General features: G+C 37.7%; 1 protein-coding gene across 7 annotated transcripts in view; it reads left to right on the top strand.

Moving 5' to 3' along the window:
* Nucleotides 1-21,067, top strand: part of RANBP17 (RAN binding protein 17) — a 319,157-nt gene that overhangs the window by 198,793 nt on the left and 99,297 nt on the right. For 5 of the 7 annotated variants that reach the window (XR_006381540.1, XM_044229647.1, XM_044229637.1 and 2 more), the window contains one exon: nucleotides 18,749-18,808. The exons of the other annotated variants lie outside the window; for them this stretch is intronic. Coding sequence is in view for 4 of the 5 variants with exons in the window: in XM_044229647.1 (XP_044085582.1) it covers nucleotides 18,749-18,808 (60 nt within the window). In the remaining variant the exon portion in view is untranslated. The remainder of the gene's footprint in view (nucleotides 1-18,748; nucleotides 18,809-21,067) is intronic. 7 annotated transcript variants of the gene reach the window in all.

Raw genomic sequence — 21,067 nt, 5'->3', positions numbered from 1 at the left:
TCAGAATCTTTCCTATATATTGATATTGGAAATAGAGGTGTTAAATTCTCACCTGGCATGGCCATTGGTTTGCTTCTGGTTTGTAATGATAATAAAGCCGCTGTTTTTAGTTTCTGTGCTGTATGTCTCTATTCATAGAGTCTCTCTCAATAGATGATTCTTGAAATCAAGTCTGGCCTCTTTTCAGCTAATTTTCTGTTAAAAAGTAGTTTCACTTGTTCAAACTGTAATTGAGACAAAAAAATACATTGTTAGAGACCAAAGGTACAGTTTATGTCACTAACTGGATATCTACTAAATATATGCCCCTGTTGTGTGGTGAGACCTTAGAACCCAGACCGGGATCACTGTTGGTGATGGAGTCAACCAGATGTTCTCCCTGCCCTTTATAAAGATAAGATTTTACATCTGTCGTGAATATGGGATTGTTCCATAGTTACCAGTGGTAAGATGAGTGGTCATGTTGTCAAAAAATTACTTTTTTTCTCCATAGAAGTCTAGAAAAGCTTGTCTCTTTCAGTTCATTAGTATTCATTAGGGAATATAGACTATTTCAAAGGCCTATGATGTGCCAGTCAGTCTGCTAGATAATTTGTTTATTTTAGTCCTTCTAAAAATAATATGAAGCAAGTATTGTATCAGTTTTAGAGGTGAGGAAATTAATGTTCAAAATAAGTGACCATCCCCGATAGCTAATGACTCAAAGAATAATATTTCAAACCAGGAGCTCGTAACTGACTACAAAGGCACATGAAGATTGACATTTTTATAGGTGTTTACCTTTTCTTTCCAGACATAAGTAATGAAGTCCTGATTTCTCAAAAGATTATTAAATAGTTTATTTCCTATTTAAAAATTTTTTGATCAGTTGCAACATTTTGTTTTTAAAATTAATTGTTGTCACAAACAACCTGATTTTGTCTGGTAAGCTAATATGATAAATGGTTCCGTAATTACTCAGTTATGTAGCACAGTTAGCAAGTCCAGATTTGATAGTCCACTGTGGGAAAGTAAGATTTTAAATTGAGGTTTTTGTTCCTCAAGGACAATAGAATAATAGAATTTTTCCTCTTAATAATCCGTGTACATGTTTCTTTGACACACTGAATAACATCATAGAATTACGGAATATTAGAAGAAGAAAAGGTCATAAAATATGTAGCCCAGTAGTTTTCCAGCATGCTCTGTGGTTTGGGGCAATGGGAAAAAGAGCTTTGCAGGTCATCTTCCCCCCTTTATGAATCAGAGCACTTTGCCTTAGTCTGTCTCTCGTAGTGAGCTTCCAGATTAGCTCTTATTTGAAAAAATGGATTCACATCTTTGAAACATTTTTTCACCATTTCCTGACTTTACAGATGGCAGTCTAAGGCCTGGAGAAGCAAATTACCTTTCTAAAGTAATTTCAGTTGCTGGATTAGGAGTTTCAATGCAATAACCTATTCATTCCTTTTAAAAAAAAAATTATTGAGTATCTGCAGTGGCCCAGTTACTATGCTTAGAGATCAGAGACTAGTGGAAGAGACAGATGGATAAATAATTGATAGGTCAGCATGACAAAAGAAGTTTATAAGTGCCATATGAAAGAAGTCAAGAGAAGTGTCCCCTGAGACATTACGTTTGAACTAAGTCTTAAGGTGGAGATGATTTTCTGGGTTGAAAGGGGAGGGTGACTGTCCCAGTTGAGCCATGGAGGGGTCACAGCATGACACAGTCAGCCCGACAGCCTGGATCAGAGGTTTGGGGGAGTACGATTCTGGGCAAAAGAGTAGAAGTTAAGGGAAAGGTTATTCCTTGCAGTGGGGAAAGGGCTTGATCAAGAGGAGTGTGCCACAGCAGGGTAGGGAAAGACATTATCCTGTAGGAGATGGGTGCCATTAGAGACTTCCAACTAGGTAAGAGGAGTGACTGATAATTTATGTATTTCAGAAAAGTTGCTCTGGTGGCAGTGTCTTCATCCTGGAGGGGAAGAAATATAAACTGTATGTTGCCTTTGAGCCTCCTCAGCCTCTTACACTTACTGGTGTCACTGGCATCGGCCAGTGGTGCCCCTGCTTTCTTCCCGGATGGCAACAAGTGTCTGTTACATGCTTTGTTAAAGGTGTTTGTCCTTGAGAGCATCTGCCTGCCACAACACAGAGTAGATCAGATTTGGAGGACCTTTTAAAACTGAGTGTTTGACTCTCTGCGAAATCCCTTTTCGTGTTTTGCTTCACTTGAAATGACATTATGACTTACTGTGAGACAGGATAATTTGTAGTTTCCTTTGTCATCATCTTCTTCGGTTGTCACAGACTGTGGAGTGCTCTGCATTGGTTCTAGGGAACTGAGAATGGGAAGGACACATGATTTTTTTATTATTATTTCTCTTGAGTGTTCTTGCTTGTGATAGATTTTGGCTCCAGGCGTAAAGATGTATGGAGAAGCGGCCTACTGGGAGAGCATTTTATGTTTCACTTGGCTTTTTTGTGACTAAATGCGGTATTAAATGATTCGTGTGATACTTGCATGATATTAAATTGAAAGGGCTATTGTTTTATCAAGAGGTGCTTTAGCATATACTATGAAGGTTAGACATTAAATACCAGGGTTTCTATGTGTAAAGAAAAGTCAGCACAGATTTCTTAGCTTGAACTATTTTAGTTAGTAGCCTTAGCAGTGGCTCTTCAGAAGCGTAAAGTTTGCTTTCTCATCAGAAGCCCCAAATAGTGTGTCTTTGAGGACCATTTTTCTTGGCATTATTCTCTGGACTCAACCAACATTTTGGGTAAGCGATCATCTTACCATCTTCTGTCTGTAAGCCTGAATTTATCTCTTTAACCTCCTATGTTTTGTTTTGTTGTTTTTTAAATTTTATTTATTTGTCAGAGAGAGAGAGAGAGCACAAGCGGGGGAGTGGCAGGCAGAGGAAGAAACAGGCTCCCTGCAGAGCAGGGATTCCAATGTGGGACTCAGTTCCAGGACCCTGGGATCGTGACTTGAACCAAAGGCTGGCACTTAACCGTCTGAGCCACCCAGGCATCCCAGCCACCTATGTTTGAAAATAAACTTCTCAGGGTGCCTGGGCAGCTCGGTCAGTTGGAGCATCCGACTTGTGATTTCCGCTGAGGTTATGTTCTCCAGGGTGCTGAGATCAAGCCCTGTATAGGGCTCTGCTCTCAGCAGGGGTCTGCTTGAGATTCTTTCCCTCTCTCTCAAATAAATAAATCTTTAAAAAATATAAGAATAAAAATCTCTATTTCACCCTGTGCTAAGCCAGAGTCCTTTTTCTTTAATAAAACAAAAGAGGAGCAGAAACTTTTCTTTGATATAAATTCCTAGGGACACTTTATACACTAACCGCTCCCAGAGTTGACTTACCCTTACTTGTGTCCACAAGTCCTGTCTTCCTTCGCCCTCTACACTTTCAACAGCTTTTTGGGGCTTTTTATCAGAGTTATAGAGAAGGGATAGATAAAATAACAAGCAAAAGCCAATCACACAGTTTCAGGAAGTCTCACACCAAAAATTGTCCATGACAGTAATGAAACTATAAAGGGGAACAGGCCCAAAGCACATGTCATGCTTATTCTCTTGAAAGTCACATGGTGGGCTCTCCACTGTATTCCCTAGAAATAGTGTTTCCATGAGGTTGTGTAATGCTTTACCTCTCCTTTAGAAACTAACCTCCCCCACAAGAAAAGGCAGGGAAAAGCATTACTTTAATTATTAAGGTGGGGGTTTGTTTTGTTTTGTTTTGTTTTAAGGTGGGTTTTTAGGTACTCACAGGACAGCATTTCAGAAGAAATCCCATATTATGTCTAATAGGCCCCAGAGGAAGAATAAACTTTTATTAATCACCTGTAATATGCAATGCCAAACATTTCACATAGATTTTCTCTATTCCTTATAACAATCCCATGAGAGTCCTCCTCTAACATTTATGGTAAATAGTAACAAAATTAAATATCAGATAATAATGCATCTGAGGAGATTTCCTTTCATCTTGGTCACTGGGATGCAGCAAGCACCTAGAAAGGCTAAAGACTGAGTGTGTATGACGTGTGTGTAAGAGCTGAAGGGAAACACACGATGAGGAGTAAACATCTAGAGCGCACTGGAGAGTGGATGAGGCTTTCTTTTGTAGAAAGAGCAGAACAAGAAAATAGAATTATCAAAAAGCTGCTATGTAGTTTCTAGGTGCCAGTACTCGGCAAGATCATGATCCCCCAGAAGTTAAGAACTTCTATGTCATGCCACGTTCACATAAGAGGAACAAGTTGAGGAAATTAGAGCAGTGTGAGCCTTGTTTTGTATTCCTTTTTAAAACTTTCCCCCCAGGGAGTAGTAGTAGTACATTAAACCAGGGGGCCGGGGAGGGGGAAGTATCCTCACAATCCTTCAGGACTCGGAGACCTAATTTATTTTGTTAGAAAGGTAGTGTAGTGTACTGGATAAGAGTCTAGGTTCCGAAGTCAAATTGCTCAAATTTAAACCCTACTCTACCAAGTGTTTGTTCTGTTGCCTCAGAGAATGCACCTAATTGCTCCATCTCAATTTCTTCATTGTAAAGCTAGAATAGTAATAGCATCTACCTCATGTAGACCTGAGCATTAAATTAGTAAATATGCGTAAAGTGCTTAATATGGTGGTTCTTTCCAGGAGTGATTTTTACCTCCCAGAGAACATCTGATGATATTTAAAGACATTTCTGGTTGTCACAGTTTGGGAGAGGGATGCAGGGATGCTGCTAAACATTTTGCAATGCACTGGACAGCCCTCCACAACAAAAAAAGTATCCAGCCCAGAATGTCAGTAGTGCTCAGATTGAAAAACCCTGGTTTAGCACCACGACTGGCATTTACACTTCAATAAATGTTTGCAATTACTGTGTGTTAATGTCTATTGAAAATGGAAGAACAAGTGAAATCATGACATACTTCTCTTTTCTAAAAGAGCAACTAAAGAATAGTAAAAAAAACTCAATATCAGATAATAAACTACTTTATCTAATTAATGGAACTTCAGTGTTATATGGGAAAACCCATTTAAAGAATGTGATTTTTTGATAGTATAAATGATTATGAACCCATGACTGAGGCTATTTTATGTGCTTTGTAAAAAGTCTTATAGTTTAAATCTGTTTGAAATTGATTGGATTATATTTTTTAGAGCACTTCATGATCACATATGAAAGGCAGTTGGTTAAGAGTGTGGTCGTTGGCATTATTCTTAATTGGGTGCAAATCCCAACTCTGTCAGTACAAACTGTGTGACTCAAAAGACACATTACATAACTTCTCTGAGCCTCAGTTTCCTTAGTGGTAAAATTGTGATACTAATGCCCACCTCTTTCATAGAGTTCTATTGATTAAATGAGGTAAGGCATATAATATACCTAGTATCACACCTAGCATATAATAAACACTCAGGAACTAATAGCTGCTTATATTATCTACATCATCCTTTTTAGCATCCCTGTCTCTGGAAGTCCAGTACCCACAGGGGTAGGGTAAAAGCTAAAGGAGACAACTATGCAGCTGAGTGTTAGCAAAGTAAACCTGACCATGGGTTCTGCAGTTAGCATGAATGAGCCATCTCGCTTGTCATGCTGCCTTTACCAATTTCATAAAATCACCTCAATTTCCTCCATAAGGTCTCTTTCCTAGTTTGATATCTACCAACATCCTCTCTCAGCATCCCTAACCCCTTTGTGATATTCTAGATCTTCTACACTACTCCTTCTTATTGATGTCTGAGTTATGCTCATTTTTCACAGGAGGCCATTATGGGATTTTCCAAAGTCCCATTTCACACCAGTAAGGGAATCTGAAAGGGAAGAACCTTTGTTTCCTATCTGTGTCCTTTCACCATGTGACTGTCCATTTTATTCTTTTAACTTGCTGTATTTTCAGCCTTCTTCTAAATTATATCATATTCTCCTTTAAAGTTCCTAGCTTAGCTTGTTCAAAGGCAAAACAAAACAAACAAAAAAAAAGTATGATATTTTGTGAGAAATAATGTGTCGTTTGGTTAAGATGCTGTGAGTGCTTTCTGTCTTCAGAAGCTTATTTATAGCAGTTTCTCCTTTTATTGTACTTGGAAAGTAGAAGGTATAATTGGCAAACATGGTTTAAGATTTGAGTTAGTTTGCATCTATCTCTATTAATGTGTTTCATACGCGAGGCATTAACATCCCTTTATTGTGTTATTGTTAAAATAATCATCTTAAATCTAAGGACCATGTCTTAATTTTGAAGAAAGATAATTCTTCCACCTCTCTAAGATTAAAGTTGTGAGGAAAATCCTGCAAAGAAAAGGGAGTTCCATTTGTAAATAACAGATCTCAGTAGGCTTTTGATTTGCAGGTTGTTACTGTTCATCCTTTGTCGGTTCGGTGTATCACATGAGCGCCGGTGAGCAGATGTGGGGGGGACGCAAGCGGGATGTGGAAGCAGGAACCAGCAGCGTTGGCAAACTGGCAAATGCTTCTGTTTTGCTAAGACCTGCTTTTTTGTATTCAGTCTGTCCGAACCATCTGCTTTTATATTCTCTTTACCTACTGTCAGCCATTTTGGAGTTTTTTAAAAAGCTTTAAAAGTGATTGGGAATTTCTCACAGTAAGTCAGGAATCCTTACCGCTCTTTAAAAACCTGGTGCTTTTAGCATATTCCCATTTAATGCCCAAGAGAATAGTTATTTTTTAATTTAGGTGCAGTATGTTGTATGTTATGTAATGAAAATATTCTTCTCCCTTTCCAGTTACTTACTCTCGGGCATCAAAATTTAAATTTTACTAGATACTTGGCCATGGTATACACATTAACAACAGATGCATGGGGATTGAATTTAAATGATGGTTTACCTATCCCTTCTTGTTTAAAAAAGAAAGGTATTGCACAGTTTAATGAAAACTCCTAATTTTTATAAGCTTAGTTATTTTCTAGATATGCAACTAATGTTCTCAATAAAAATAGTATTTATAAAGTACCTATTGTGCACAAAATACTGTCCTAGGCATTGTGTCCAAGATACTGTTGGTCCTCTCTACAACATTACAAAGTGGGTATTATCCTCATTTTGTAGATGAAGAAATGCTCCACTTCTCAGAGAAGTGGAGAAAATTGTTCAGGTCACACTTGAAACAGGGATTAGGGCTCTTCTTTTCAAAATGTCATATTAAGGAGATGATAACAGTATATGATAGAAGGTTTCAGGATAAGGAATTGGGGATGGTACATTTTATTTAGTTGCAGGTGAGCACGCTTCATTTGGTTTGTGAAGTTCCTAACTCTGTCTAGCCTTTGATCATATATAGGCATTTTATTTTCTTCTCTAGTCATTGAGAAATACTGTTGGCATTTGGTCCCGTGCTTCTGCTGTTTCCAAGGTTTTTAAAAATGCTTTTACTTAAAAGAAAGAAAAGGAACAATTGTGTCCTGTTTGTAGTAATTTACATTAGCTAATTTGTTTCTTCCTATTTTGCCTGTTAACATTTAAGACCTCTAGTAGCCTTTCAAGATTGTAGTCAGAATTAAATAGCTGTATTGTTATATGTTTTTGGACCTTTGTCACTACTCAAAAATGTGGTCTCCAGAAATTCAATGGTTCAAATGATTTATTTTTTTAAGATTTATTTATTTTAGAGAGAATGAGAGAGAGAGACAGAGAGAGCAAGTGTGGGGAGGGGCAGAGAGAGAAAGAGAATCCTGAAGCAGACTCCCCACTGAGCACCGAGCCCAACACAGTCTCTATCCCAGGACCCTTAGATCATGACCTGAGCTGAAATCAAGAGTCAGCCCTTTAACCGACTGAATGGTCCAGGTGTCCCAATGGTTCAGATGATTTAAAAGCACATTGTTAATAGTTATAATCAATATTTCATTTTTTTACAGCACAATTCACATATATACTATAAAATCAACAGTATGAAAGTCTTAGGTGTCTTCAGTTTAGAAAGTTAAACAGTTGAGAGGGAAAATCGGGTTTTTGTTTTTTTAACTCGGTATTTTGGTAGGACTTGAAAATTTCTTAAATATTTAAATTCAGTAATCTCCTTAGCCCTATGTTAAGTTCAGGGAAAATAAGAGTATGTTTTGCTTTCTATGATGGATAGTAACATTTATAGAACTTATTTTTCCAAGCAGTGCGACAAACTGAAAATACATTGATTGAAAGTCCATGAATGAAAGACTGTGAGCTGTTTATTAAGGAAAGATAGAAATATCTGGGTACACCTCCAGCCTTTTGAGGTTAATGGTCATAGTTGGAGGGTAGGTCATTGGAATTGTAATCAGAAGCAATAAAGAACCAAATGAGCCTTTGAGCTGATATATTGTACTATTATATAATTAATATAGGCAGAAGTAATCTCTTTCAAGTTCCTGGCCCACCTCAGACCTGCCTCTTGTTTGAGGAAATAGAGCCAAATTGTCATAATTTTGCCACCTTGGCATTTCTTCTCAATTCCCAACACTTTTACTTTTCTTCAGTAATTCAGCTGAGGCAGAGAGGGATTTCTTTTTCACATTCAATACTTAATTTTGAAGCTATGGATTTAGAGTTACTTCAGTACATATTTAACTGAAATCTTATATAAGCAGATGAGCCTTCCCCAAGGAACTGGGTATATGAGGATGGAGGGAGAGCACTCTCCGTTCAAGGATGTGGAGAAGAGAAATCTCTAACCAAAAATAAAGAATTAGGAAAATGAGAAACCAAAGAGTATATATATCCGTGAAGGTTGGAATATTAAGGAGAGAGAACACATGTCATTAGAGACAACAAATAGTCCAAAAAGGGTAAAAGCTTAACTTCCCTGGCTGTGGTCTATCATACATACTGTAGTTGGAAAAATCTTAAACACCACTTTTATCATAGGGCTCTTCCTACTCAAAGACTTATTGTTGCCTACATCAAGCCAGCAATCCTTGCTCCTATGGTCTTCCATAATCTGGCTCCACCTACCAGCCAATTTTAGTTCCAATATCTCCCCTCTATCAGGCTGACTCTCACCATCTTTATCCTAAATTGCATTGTTCTCTTTTTCCTTCTTCCCCACTCCCACCCCCATCCTTTCCCCTCCCCATCCCCATTCTTCAGTGTTCTATTCAAGTATCATTCTCACAGTTCCTAGTATCTGGGTCATATTCATTAAAACTTAGTTAAATAATGATGACAATACTAACAGTCATTTATTGTTTATTATATGCCAGGAGTATGATGTCAGCTTTTACATGCATTACATCTTGTAAGCCTCAGAATAATCTTGTGATGGAGGTGTTCTTAACCATAGTTCTACCACAAAGTGACTTGACAAAGAATACAGTGGTAGGAAGTGACATATACAAGATTTGACCTTTAGGTCCGGTTAAATCTATTAAATGATGAACTGTAATTCCCAATCTTGTTCCCTTTTTTCTGCTCTGTGTTTGAGATTCTTGAAGACAGAGGAAATTTCATATATATATCTATATATATAGATATATATCTTTTATTTGTCAATACAACTAAGATAAGGCTAGATCATCAACTATTTTCTTATTGATTGATTGACTGTGGATTAGATAAGATGAGACGGTCAAATTCGATGGTGATGAAAGCAGAGAAACTTTATTCTGATCCTAGTCATTTTTCTAGTATATGTTGTTAAGTAGAGCGGTATTTTATTTAGGGAATAGTGGATTGAAACCAGGCAATGTTCGGTTTTAAAGGATTTTTATAGTAAGTGCAACAGTGTTATTTTGGGCTGAATCAGTGCCATTCTTTTATTCTTTCATTCATTAATCAAGTATTTATAATTACTGTGATAGTGTGATATATAATAAGAAATAAATGTTTGTTCTTTGTCCCCCTTTCTGGCACAGAGTTCCTAAAACCTTTGGAATATCCTAAGTGATAAAAGCCAATAAAGGTATCTTGACATTCCTAACAGACCCCTTTTTCCTACCTGTGAGTTTATGTTAATGAGGTGATTTTTAGAAAGCATCTAAGGATGGAGGCTGCTTGCCAGGGGGAATCAACCATGTGATTAGAGGATTGGTACTTTCAGTCTCACTTCCTGACTTCTGGGGAATGGAGAAAGACTGGAGTTTGAGTTTAGTCACCAAGGGCCAAAGACTTAGTCATGCCTAGGTGAGGAAACTTCCATAAAAAGCCAAAAGGATTTGTTTCAGAAAGCTTCTGGGTTGAGAGAAAAAGGCAAACAAATCACGAAAGACTCTGACCTATAGACAACAAACTGAGGGTGGATGGAGGAGGTGGGTGGGGGTGGGTATTAGGGAGGGCACTTGTTATGATGAGCACTGGGTGTTGTATGTAAAGAATGAACCACTGAACTCGACTCCTATAATCAATATTGAATTGTATGTCAACTAACTAGAATTTAAGTTTAAAAAAAGAAAAACTTCTGGGTTGGTGAACACATAGTAAAGATTTGAGGATAGAGGCTCAAAAAGCATGGAGACTCCATACCCCTTCCCATAAACCTTGCCCTAAGCGTCTCTTCCATCTGGACAGTACTGATGTACATCCTTTCATGACAAACCAGTAATCTAATAAGTAAAATGTTTCTCTGAGTTCTGTGAGTTCCGCTAGCAAAATAACCAAACCCAAGGAGGGGGTCATCGGAACCTTCAGTCTGTAGCTACTCAGAAGCACAGGTGACAATCTGGACTTCCAGTTAGTGCCTAAATTAGGGGCAGCCTTATGGGACTGAGCCCTTAACCCATGAAATCTGACACTATCTCAAGGTAGACAGTGTCAGAATTGAGTTAAATTGTGGGGACATCCAGTCAGTCTTCATGGACAGTTGGAGAATTGTTTGGTGTGTTTGAAAAAACACACGTTAGAATTACAAATATGATTGACCGTTGAAAGACATGGGGATTAAGAGTGCCAACCCCCTTGCACAGTCAAAAATCCAGGTATAACTTTTGACTCCCCTCAGATTTTACTACTAATAGCCTACTTTTGACCTAAAGCCTTATCAATAACATAAGCAGTGGATTAACACAGATTTTGAATGTTACATGTATTATATACTGTATTCTTACCATAAAGTATGCTAGAGAAAAGAAAATATTCTTTTAAAAAAACCATAATTACCATACTGGAAAAAATCCGCTTGTAAGTGGACCTGTGCAGTTCAAATCCTTGTTGTGGAATGGTCATCTATACATGTAAATTGCCTACTGTGTGCTACACATTAGGACACAGTGTGACTAGAGAAATAGCCCTGCCATCACAGGCTGGTGGAGAACACAAACAAAGCTGACAAGCAGTCATTGTTCAATATGATGAGGCCCATGATTGATAGGCAGAAGGACAGTGAGAACATAAAGGAAGCCACCTAATGTAATCTTGGGCAAGCCACCTAATGTAATCTTGGGCAAGTCCTGGAAGGATTTCTAAGTGATACTCAGGGTTTCGTTTAGCATCATTCGGTTCTGTGTATTACATAAACAGGTAAGTAAAATACAACTAGGAGTTACATACAGGTTGAAAAGAGGCCAGTATGTTTTCCACTTTCCCACTCATGATTGCAGAATGAGACCAAGAAATCTAAATATCAGTACCCTTCAGATTGTTTACCAAATTAAGGAGGTTGATGTCAAAATAAATGTTTCATGCTTCTAAGGTAATTAATAAAACAAATGAATTCCCCTGCCTCTCTTCATTTGGCACCAAGAAACCACCCACTGGTTCCATTCTGTCATATTGGTGCCAGAGAGAAGACAGGGTTATCTTACATACATTGAATGAAATAATGCCCCTAGAAAGTTTAGTTTGGATTTACCAGAGTGTCGGTGAATACATATTTTTCCCAGGAGCTAGAAAGCAGTGTTGTTAAACAGTGAGACCTGTGAATAGGAAATTGGAAAAGTGGTCATTTTACTGTGGAATCTTGAGCAGTCTCCTAACCACTATTGGATTTTCCCCATCTTAAAAAAATGGGGTTCATGATACCTGTCCTTTGAATGTACGTTCTTAGTGATCCAGGAGAGACGGTATAATGAATGAGCCCTCTCTTGGCCAAAAGGAAGATAATCTAAGTAATTAAATATTTAAAATAAAATTTTATTAATGAGATGAGGGAAAGATAGGGGACATAGGAAAAGTAGATATTTTTTCACCTATTTTTCTTGGTTGCTAATTGAGAATTTTTCCATTTTAAATCAGCTACAGTATGGGGAAAGGTCATGGTTTCAAAAACCATGAGCATTACTATGAAAAAGCAGCAAAAGGTAAATTAGACAATGTGTAGTAAGATTCTCTGCATATATAGATACATGGTTTGTAGAATATCATTATGTTGATAATGACTCCCCTTTTAAAAAAATCTGAAGATGAAAAAAAAATTATCTCATTGAACTCTTCAGAAAAGGTTATCTCCCACAATCAAGCTAATTTCAAAAGAAAGTGGGGGAAAAATAGATTTGAATGGACAAATGGGGTGCAATAGAATGGAGAATTTTTATTCATTTGTATGGTAGATGGTCATCTTGAAATAAATATGAAAAGGAACAAAGTTGTTTGTGCTTTGAAAATTGAGAAGCATTGTTCATCATGCATAATTGAACAAAGTTGAAATTTGTAGGTATGAAACCAAAAAAAGCCACAGCTATGATAGCTATTACAGGAAATGGAGGAAATTAATAATAAAAGACAATACACTACCTCATAAATACACGCTCATCATGAGAGTAGAGGATGAGAGCATTAAGCAAATACCCTGATTAATGTAACAATTTAATCCTGGAATTGGAGTACAGATATTTCAGGGTTCATTTGTACATATAGATAAGTGAGAAAGACAAAAACAGCTGACTTTCATAAAGTAAGATTTTTAGACAGTCCTTCTGGATATGTGAAGATTATACTACTTTAAAAGAAAAGTTGGTTATAACTAAGCAAGACATGTTTGATATGAGGACTTATTAAATAAATAAATAACCAGGTTTCTGTATATTTTAAAAAACACAAAGTGTTTTAAGGCAGATTTGGGGCATTTTTGCCTTAAATCCAATGATCTTGCTTTTTACAATTTATTCTAACAATTATCCTGCTTTTTATAATTTATTCTAAGTTACTGCTAGGAGCTATGATTTTTAAAAGACTGCATACTAGGAACATAAATTAGGGGGGGAAATTACTTAGTTCTAGTATTCACTGAGTAAAGTTTAAATTAACCCTGATTAGAACATCTTTGAATACCTTTTTGATGCATAAAATGATTTATCAGAACATGTGTTTCAGTAAATTTTGGAGGGTTTTTAGAAAGAGCAAATAGTGTAAGAGTAGTTTACTAGAAAGGGTTTTCTTTTATATCATGTCGACATGTGTGATTCACTTTGTCTTTTTTTCTGTCGGCTATTTGGTAGAAGTCCACAATTTGCCAAAATGGTTAATAGGACACAAATATAGACATTTCATGTGATGTACCATGTAAATGTAAACCTTTGTAGTTACATGTTTCTGTAGCAAGAGAATTGTTTTAAAAGGCATGTAATTTATTAGCTATCGGTAGCTTCTTTATTGCCTTGCCGCGCTGCAGTAATAAATAAAAGAAAGTGAACTGATTTTACAAATGGCACACAAGGTGCACATTTTGTGGAAAAAAAGTCTTTTTTTAAAGAATTGGCATTAAATCCTTTTTTTGTGATGACAAAGAGGCTAAGAGTGCAAACTGTATTTTCTGTTTATCGAAAACAGTCTTTTTTTCTCGGGGGCATTTTTTCCTATGATCATCAAGGGATTTCAAAAGCAATAAAGTGTGGAATCATTGTTCGACTTGAACAGTATTAAAACTTAGGTTTTAATTTCAGTGAAGTAATAAGATTTGAACCTGTCTCACATTACAGCACTGTAAGGCATTTAGCAATTGTATTTTAAAAGAGGTTTTTAAGATGCAGCTCACTTGTAAGCTAACTGTCTGTCAGTAATTAATAGTTTTTCTTCAGCATAGGCTGTTGTGATCAGACCAAGAAATATCTGTGTTTTTAGTAACACATTATGATAATTGTGAGTGCTTATTTCTAATTAGTCTAAACGTCTAATAATTTTTAGCTTGCTTCTCTGGCTGCTTAATAGAAAAGAGAGAGGAACATGTAAAGCTACGGTGTGTCTTTGGGCTTTTAAAAATATGAATGTACACACACATGTATATTTCAGTAAGCTTTACACCTAGCAAGATGGTATGTCAGTTGACTCATTCATTAACCACATATTTTGTCCTTCAATATCATCTCCTGGTTTTCAGACATCACGTCATTTGTATATGTAAAAACTGTTGCCAGATATGGTACTGTATGTACAGCTAAACCCAAACTGACAATCTGGATTCTTCAATACTCAGCATTGAACCTATCTTTACTTTTCAAAAAAGGCTTTAAAATATGAGCATTTCTATTAGATCAGTGTGGCAACATACTTGCTGATGAAAGATTGTATTTACCATTTTGAATTGCTATTGAAAATAATTGCCTCTACAAAAGGAAACATCTGTATGATAGCACATGGTTAAAGCTGCCATCAATTTTTAACATTTGAGGGTTGAGCTATGACCTTTTATGATGACTGTGAACAGTAACTGCCTCCATTAGCCATAAGTTTTGTTTCTTTATTTTAGTAGATGGCCTAGACTGTAAATATTAGAGAATCTAAAATAAATCAACATATTATCCTAAGGATACAAAATGTAAGAGCTATTTGTGGTTGGGAACCTTTGACAGATAGTTTGGATGAAGCAGATGATTGCCTGCCTAGCGTATCTGGTCTCCATTGCTATGCCTGCAGGCAGTTTAGTGCTATGGTTGTATATTGATGTCAGGGTTAGTACTGAGTGGCTAGCAGTGACAGATGTCTATAATTACAGGCAATGCTTCCAGTATTTCTGAAAAGCCAGCCTATGTTGAACAATTATCTTATTTCTGCCTTGCCAAAGAGCATGTTCCAATTGCTAGTATTAGCAATGGTGAATATAGTGCTTCATCTGCTGCCTTGGGACAAATGTGGGAAAAGCACTTGGTTATAAAACATAAATGCAAAATATTTTTTCAGCATTTTGAATTAGTTAAGTTCAGTGTTTTCCTAATTTTTATCTCCCCATAATGTCTCTGTTGAAGGGATCTTGAAATATAAAAGCACACTTGGCGTACTTATTGAGATTTTGTTTTCCCGTAGGCCTGCATGGCTCCCCAGAGCCAGTATCCCTTGCTTTACTGAATAGATGTGTTTAAGCAAAGTTGGCTTTGAAACAACTTTCTTCAGTGTGAATTACATTTTCTGATTGACTTCTGTTACAATATTGGAAGTACGTTTCAGTGGACAATCTCCCACACCTTTTGATGGGGAGAATTGTAGTAAAATGATAGACAATGCTGAAATATGCAAAACACCTTAGTACAGTGGTGTCTTTACATTTGCTGAGACACGCAATTCTCAATTCTTGTTTTAACCCATTCTGTTCAGCCTTCAACCACTCATTGTCCTTTCCTGTCTCTAAGTGTTCACCACCACTTCCTTCCACGCTCCATCTTGACCTGCTTTCCTTCTTCATGGACCAAGTTCTCAACTGTCCTTTTTTCCTGGTCATTTGCATGTGTGAGACACAGGCTGTAATACCACACTCCCCAGCCAGTGCGGTTGCCTTACACAGTACACTCCAATCCTGCCATTCCTAAAATCCCCAAAGTTCTAGTGTTAAAACATTGTCCATGCTTTAAGTTACAAATTCTGTATTTTCAGTTAATGTAGAACGAGAAATGCCTAGGAAATAATCAGTTGAAGATATGATCTGTCTTCAACCTTACTCTAACCTGTATTAGATTTCTCCTTTTGCGCTTAATCACTCTGTGGGAGTTACTCATGACATTTTCTCATGGAGTCTTCTCAGCAGTATTTTACTTAGGTATGATAACCTTCATTTTACAGAATGGGAAAAAGATTTCAGGAAGGTTTAAAGACTTGTTCAGTGACTGACCCAGTGTTAGACCAAATCAGCCTACCCTAAATCCAGCTTTGCTTTCCACTCTGTCACATTGCCTGTGCATGTGTTTAGGTGTGAGTTTAGGTATATGCTCAATTTCAAATGTAAAGATGATTGATAGCATGAACATAACAAGTTTCACCCCATCTTTGCTGTCGTATTTCCCAAGGAAACAAACTCATCTCTACAAGCACAGATTGGACCTCTTATCCTGGCTGGCTATCAGTCACAAGAGAGCTAAGCTACTTCTAGATCCTAGATATTTGATAGAATCCATCCTACTGTATAAGAAACAACTCTATCCATAGTCTAGTGTCAAAGACCGATACTATATTCATGAATGAAAGGTGGCCCCTTTTGGTTCTTACTGAGCCTGCCACACAAAAATTCTTTTGATAATTTAAAACTCTAATGATGGTGTTCTGGAACCCTTTCTCTGTGTGCAGTTAACTTAGCAAAGAAAACTTGGAGAATTGGTTGGACTCACTGATCAAAAGACTTCCATAATTTATTGGCCTCAAGGCTGTAAATCATCTACTTACCCAGTGAGTTTAGAACTTATCCTGGAACTAGGAAACAGGAACTTGTAATGACTCAAAAAAGGAAGATGAGGGCTTTGAAATTAAAAATTTAAGTGATGCAGATGAGCTCTTGAGATAAAACATCACCTGTTGCCACAGAATATTGTTTTTCCTCCTGTCTCCTCTCCCACTGCTATTCTGTTCCTCCTCCTGAAGATAGAAGATTTGGAGTTCGGCTGCCTTTCAGTAGGGCTCACTCCCCTAAAATCACTCTGTAACCAATGCTAAAGCTACACACGTACCGACTTAGAACAGAGATCTACTTTCCAGTCTAGTCCAGATAAAGCACAAAGAAAAGGGACCATCATCTTGGTGCATGCCGCATAATCTTAAAGTCAGACTAAGGTTTAATTAGGTGTTACTTAATAACAATAGTGGCTGTTAGCTGGCCACCTGTTCTGAGGACTAATAGCTAGTGTTTCTTTGGTCTTACTGTATACTAACAGCTTTCCAAGTGCTTCTGCGGGGATGCTGGCAGAGCTATAGCATGTTATAATAATAATAATAACAATATTTAGGGAAATTTTACTCTGCTCCAGGACTGTTCTAAGTGCTTTGCATGAATTAACTACTCCAATCTTCTCTAAAATGTCATAAATTAGTCCTACTATCATCCTCATTTTTTTATTCAAGAATACTGAGGTTTAGAGGGTAAAGAACTTGATCAAAATCACTCAGTAAGTGGTAGAACCTACTAGTCTTGGGCTTCAAACTAGGTCTTAACCATTTCACTAGACTCCTAATTTGTGATCTTATTGTTATTCTTCTTTCCATTTTACAGATGAAGAAGCTGAGACTCTGAGAGGCTAACTAATTTAGGATTATAGAGTTACTTCATTAAATAAAAATATTTATTGAATGCCTGTTATCTGTCAAGTACTATGCTAGACTAGCAAATGGCAGAGTCTCACTCAAAGTCCCACATTCCACTACATATATATGTTCTGTGTTTCCTCCAAGGTGAAGTTACCAAAAATACATATGCAATTAACTTGCCCATTTCTGTTTTACTGAGAGAAGAAGATGCTTCCTGGGTAACTGTGTATTGTCTTGGTTGGGGTTTTGCATATGTTTTAACTAATTTTGAACATGGAGAAGTGTTCAGGAGAAAGACTAAGGGAAGCAGGACTTAACCTGCTGCCCCAGATATCTCCTACCCAGAGAAACCAGGTATTAGAATTCAAAGGCATTAATGGACCACCAGAAGGTGAACCATGACCTCTTGCATTTGGAGTAGGTTCAAGTTTTCACTAACTAGCCTAGCATGAAGGACAGAAATTGTAAGTCAAACAGATTATAGGAACAACATTTTTGAGTAAAATTTGAGAATGTAATGAAAAAAATGAACATAACGAACATAGCTGATCTGACAGAGTAGTACAAATGCAGCTGATGTGATTGACACCCTGCTTGGCATTCTGTGGGCCATTATTCCTCTACCCTCCATGTTGGGTGGTTCTTCCCAGAGAGTTGAGAGTCTCTTAGGAGGAAAGTGCAGAAGTTGCTTTGGAAGTGGAAAATGGGACATGTTTCAGAGAGGCAGTGTGGAGACAGAAATGGAATATTAATAGGTAACATGTATGAATAAAATAAAGATGTTAGATGTGGAGATGGGGACTTGGTAAAGTCTTAATACCCACTGTAATTGTAATTTGTGTGTTTTTAGAGTAGAGGATTTAGGGAAGAGTATGTGGCAAGAATTAGATTAAGTGGTAGAAGACTGTATGAGGTACTTAGCTTCTGAATAAGTGAGTTCCATTCATTAAGAATGTACTCTTACCCATGCAGAGGTGGCTCAGCCTGCTTAAACCCTTAGCCCCAGTTGCCACACTTCCATAATGAGAGGACCTCATGAGCAACAGCAGTACTAAGAGACTCTTTTAAAAGTTCTGTCAATGATTATTTATAATTTGTTCTTTTCTAGGGCTATCCTTTAGTAATTGGTTTCTTGAATTCTTCCATGACCTTCCATGGAAGCAAACTCATTGTGTAATCTATGTAACCACATCAAGGCTTTGAACACCACTTGACCATTGTCTTCGCTTATAGCTTCCAGAATAAAATCAAAGTCCCCAGAGCACTTTAAGTGACAGCCACAAAGACCCTAAGCCACATCCTCCCTATATTTGAAGTTGGGAAGGCCTCTTGCTCTTCCCTTATCCCTAATGTCAGGTGCCAGGTCCCTAAACTCTGTGCTTTTTAGGTTGTACGCCTGAGGAGTGATGTGTCCAGAGTTCCAGAGAAGGCTTGGAAAATAGTTAAGGTGAGTTGAGTTGCTGGTTATTGTGGTGGATCACCAGTCTTTACACTTATCTCACCACAGCCCCAGGGTCTTGTTACTAAAATAGTACATGCTCACAGCAATAAGTGTAGGGGTCCCTTGTCTTGGTTCTCTCTTTATGCACTTTATAACCCTACAGTATGCATGTTTTATAACCAAATGTTCAGCCATCAGCTAGTGAGCAGTATTAACTGCAGAGACTCTGCTTAGCGTGATTGCATAGTGTGAAAGCAGGCTAGGTTTCTCAGTTACCTTTCTGAAGTGGCCAGTTCTAATGAGTTATTCATACCTGCAGGGAGAAGGTTTTCTTTGGCTACATGAATAGTATCCCTTACTGAAGGGTATCTACAGTATGTGTATCCCTTATGCCAGAATACGTTTCTGGTGGACACCTTTGAGAGGGATGAGGGTTATAGTTTAAAAAAAAAAAGCAAAAAAAACCCCCTTTTATGTCCCAATTCTCCACCTCTACCATCACCCTTTCACAAATTTCATCCAGCATCAACTTCTTTCCTCTAAATTCTAATCATGGTATAAATTTGCCATTGCAAAGGACTATAAATAAAATGCCTGAAATGCCCCCCTTTAAACCGTGGTCTTGTAATCTTCCACCAGAAATAGTCAAGCCTTCTTCTAGTAGCCTTGTGCCATAGCCATGGTTAGCTTCTCCTTGTATGAGCTTGGGAAGATAATAATATTTACCCAGTGCTTTCCCATGGTTTTAGCCACAGAAGACTAGTCCAACAGAAGCTTGGCCTCAGACATGGAGTGAGTTGGCAGCCAGCAGGAGCAAAGCTGTGTCAGGACAAATGTACACTCCCCATCTTCTCTAGTTGGCTTTCAGCTGGTTGCACCACAGGAGTCTTTCTATGGGCTGTGTATCCTGTGACCAATAACTGGTGCACTCGACCCGGGTCCCTCTTGGCTAGTGAAGGCCTGTCGGGAGACATTAGGTTCATGCTGGTGGAGATCCTTAGTCAGTGGCTCCCTGAAGGAAAATGAGGCAAACAGCCAGCTTCTGTTGAACAGGTGGTAGTTAGACCTTAGATCTGGTTGGGGCCGGGGGGTTGAGGGGATGGAGGAAGACAGGAGGCAGGGAAAGTATCTCTCCAAAATTACCAGTATTGCTGGTTTTCACATTGTACCTATACTCCTCTTTCAAATAAATGGTTATTTAGAAACGAATCCAAAAATATCTCTGGCAGCATCTGGAGCCCTTCCTTAGCAGTCTGGATTTGGGCCCAAGTTAGGAATGGAAACCCCACTGGGGTGCAAGCAAAAGAGGAAGCATGTTCTTAGCCATGCATCAGTGGAGGCCCCTACTGGGAGAGGGGATTATCACAAGGCAGCAGGCAGCCCTGCACCCCAGCCTGCTGAGTTCATGCTTTGTGCCACAGGATGTGGAGCGAAGGAAATGCGAGGCCAAAGTGGTCGCTCCAAGTTTTCTTATACAATGGCTTATTCAAGCAGATTGGGAATGCCTCTTAAGAGATTTGTTAGGTACATGTCCCCTTAGCAAGATGGCCACCACAGATGGTGGGTTTAGATAGTCTAATTGAAATAAACATTTAACATTCACATTTATTTTGTACTTCCATAGTCAGCTTTTCTCTTGTCAGTTGCCATTCTGTATTTCACTGAATGAGGCAAGCAGAATTCTAACCTTTTTTACCAGTTGGGTTTGCATCATTAACTACGGTTTTAAAATTAAATTCTGCCAGAATATTTTTTTTTACCTAATTTTGATCTTATATTTTGTGATGCTACTTTAAATGATGTGGAAAAATTAGCCAAGATTAACATGTATCTATTCAGTAACACTAAATTTCTATATTTAATATGAAGCAATGATATTTGTACCATTATGTCTTTTGACATGGTCATAAGGTAATTGTGATGATCGTGTTTTATTCTGCTTCAAGCATTAATGAAAGACCGCAATATCTTTAGTTCCAAACGGTTTAGATCCAAACCATTAAGTCCTCTATTTCCTCTTATACCTCTCCTTCTCCTCCTCCAACTCCTATCGCAACCCCCACCTTTTACTTCAACGGTCTCTTCTATAGAAAGCACTGCATTGACGTCAGGGGCACTTGAAGCCTAAGACAAAAATAAGAAAATTGGTTTCTTATTTGTAATAAATAATATCACACTAAGTTCCAAAATTCTTTTCCTAAGAAATGTTATTGCTTTCACTATATTGGATTCTTTCTGGTGACAGGTTTTGTTTTACCAAATTAT

The sequence above is a fragment of the Neovison vison genome, chromosome 1 (assembly GCF_020171115.1).
Source record: "Neovison vison isolate M4711 chromosome 1, ASM_NN_V1, whole genome shotgun sequence".
In the NCBI taxonomy this organism is placed as follows: Eukaryota; Metazoa; Chordata; class Mammalia; order Carnivora; family Mustelidae; genus Neogale; species Neogale vison.
This window is presented reverse-complemented; position numbering and strand designations above follow the sequence as displayed.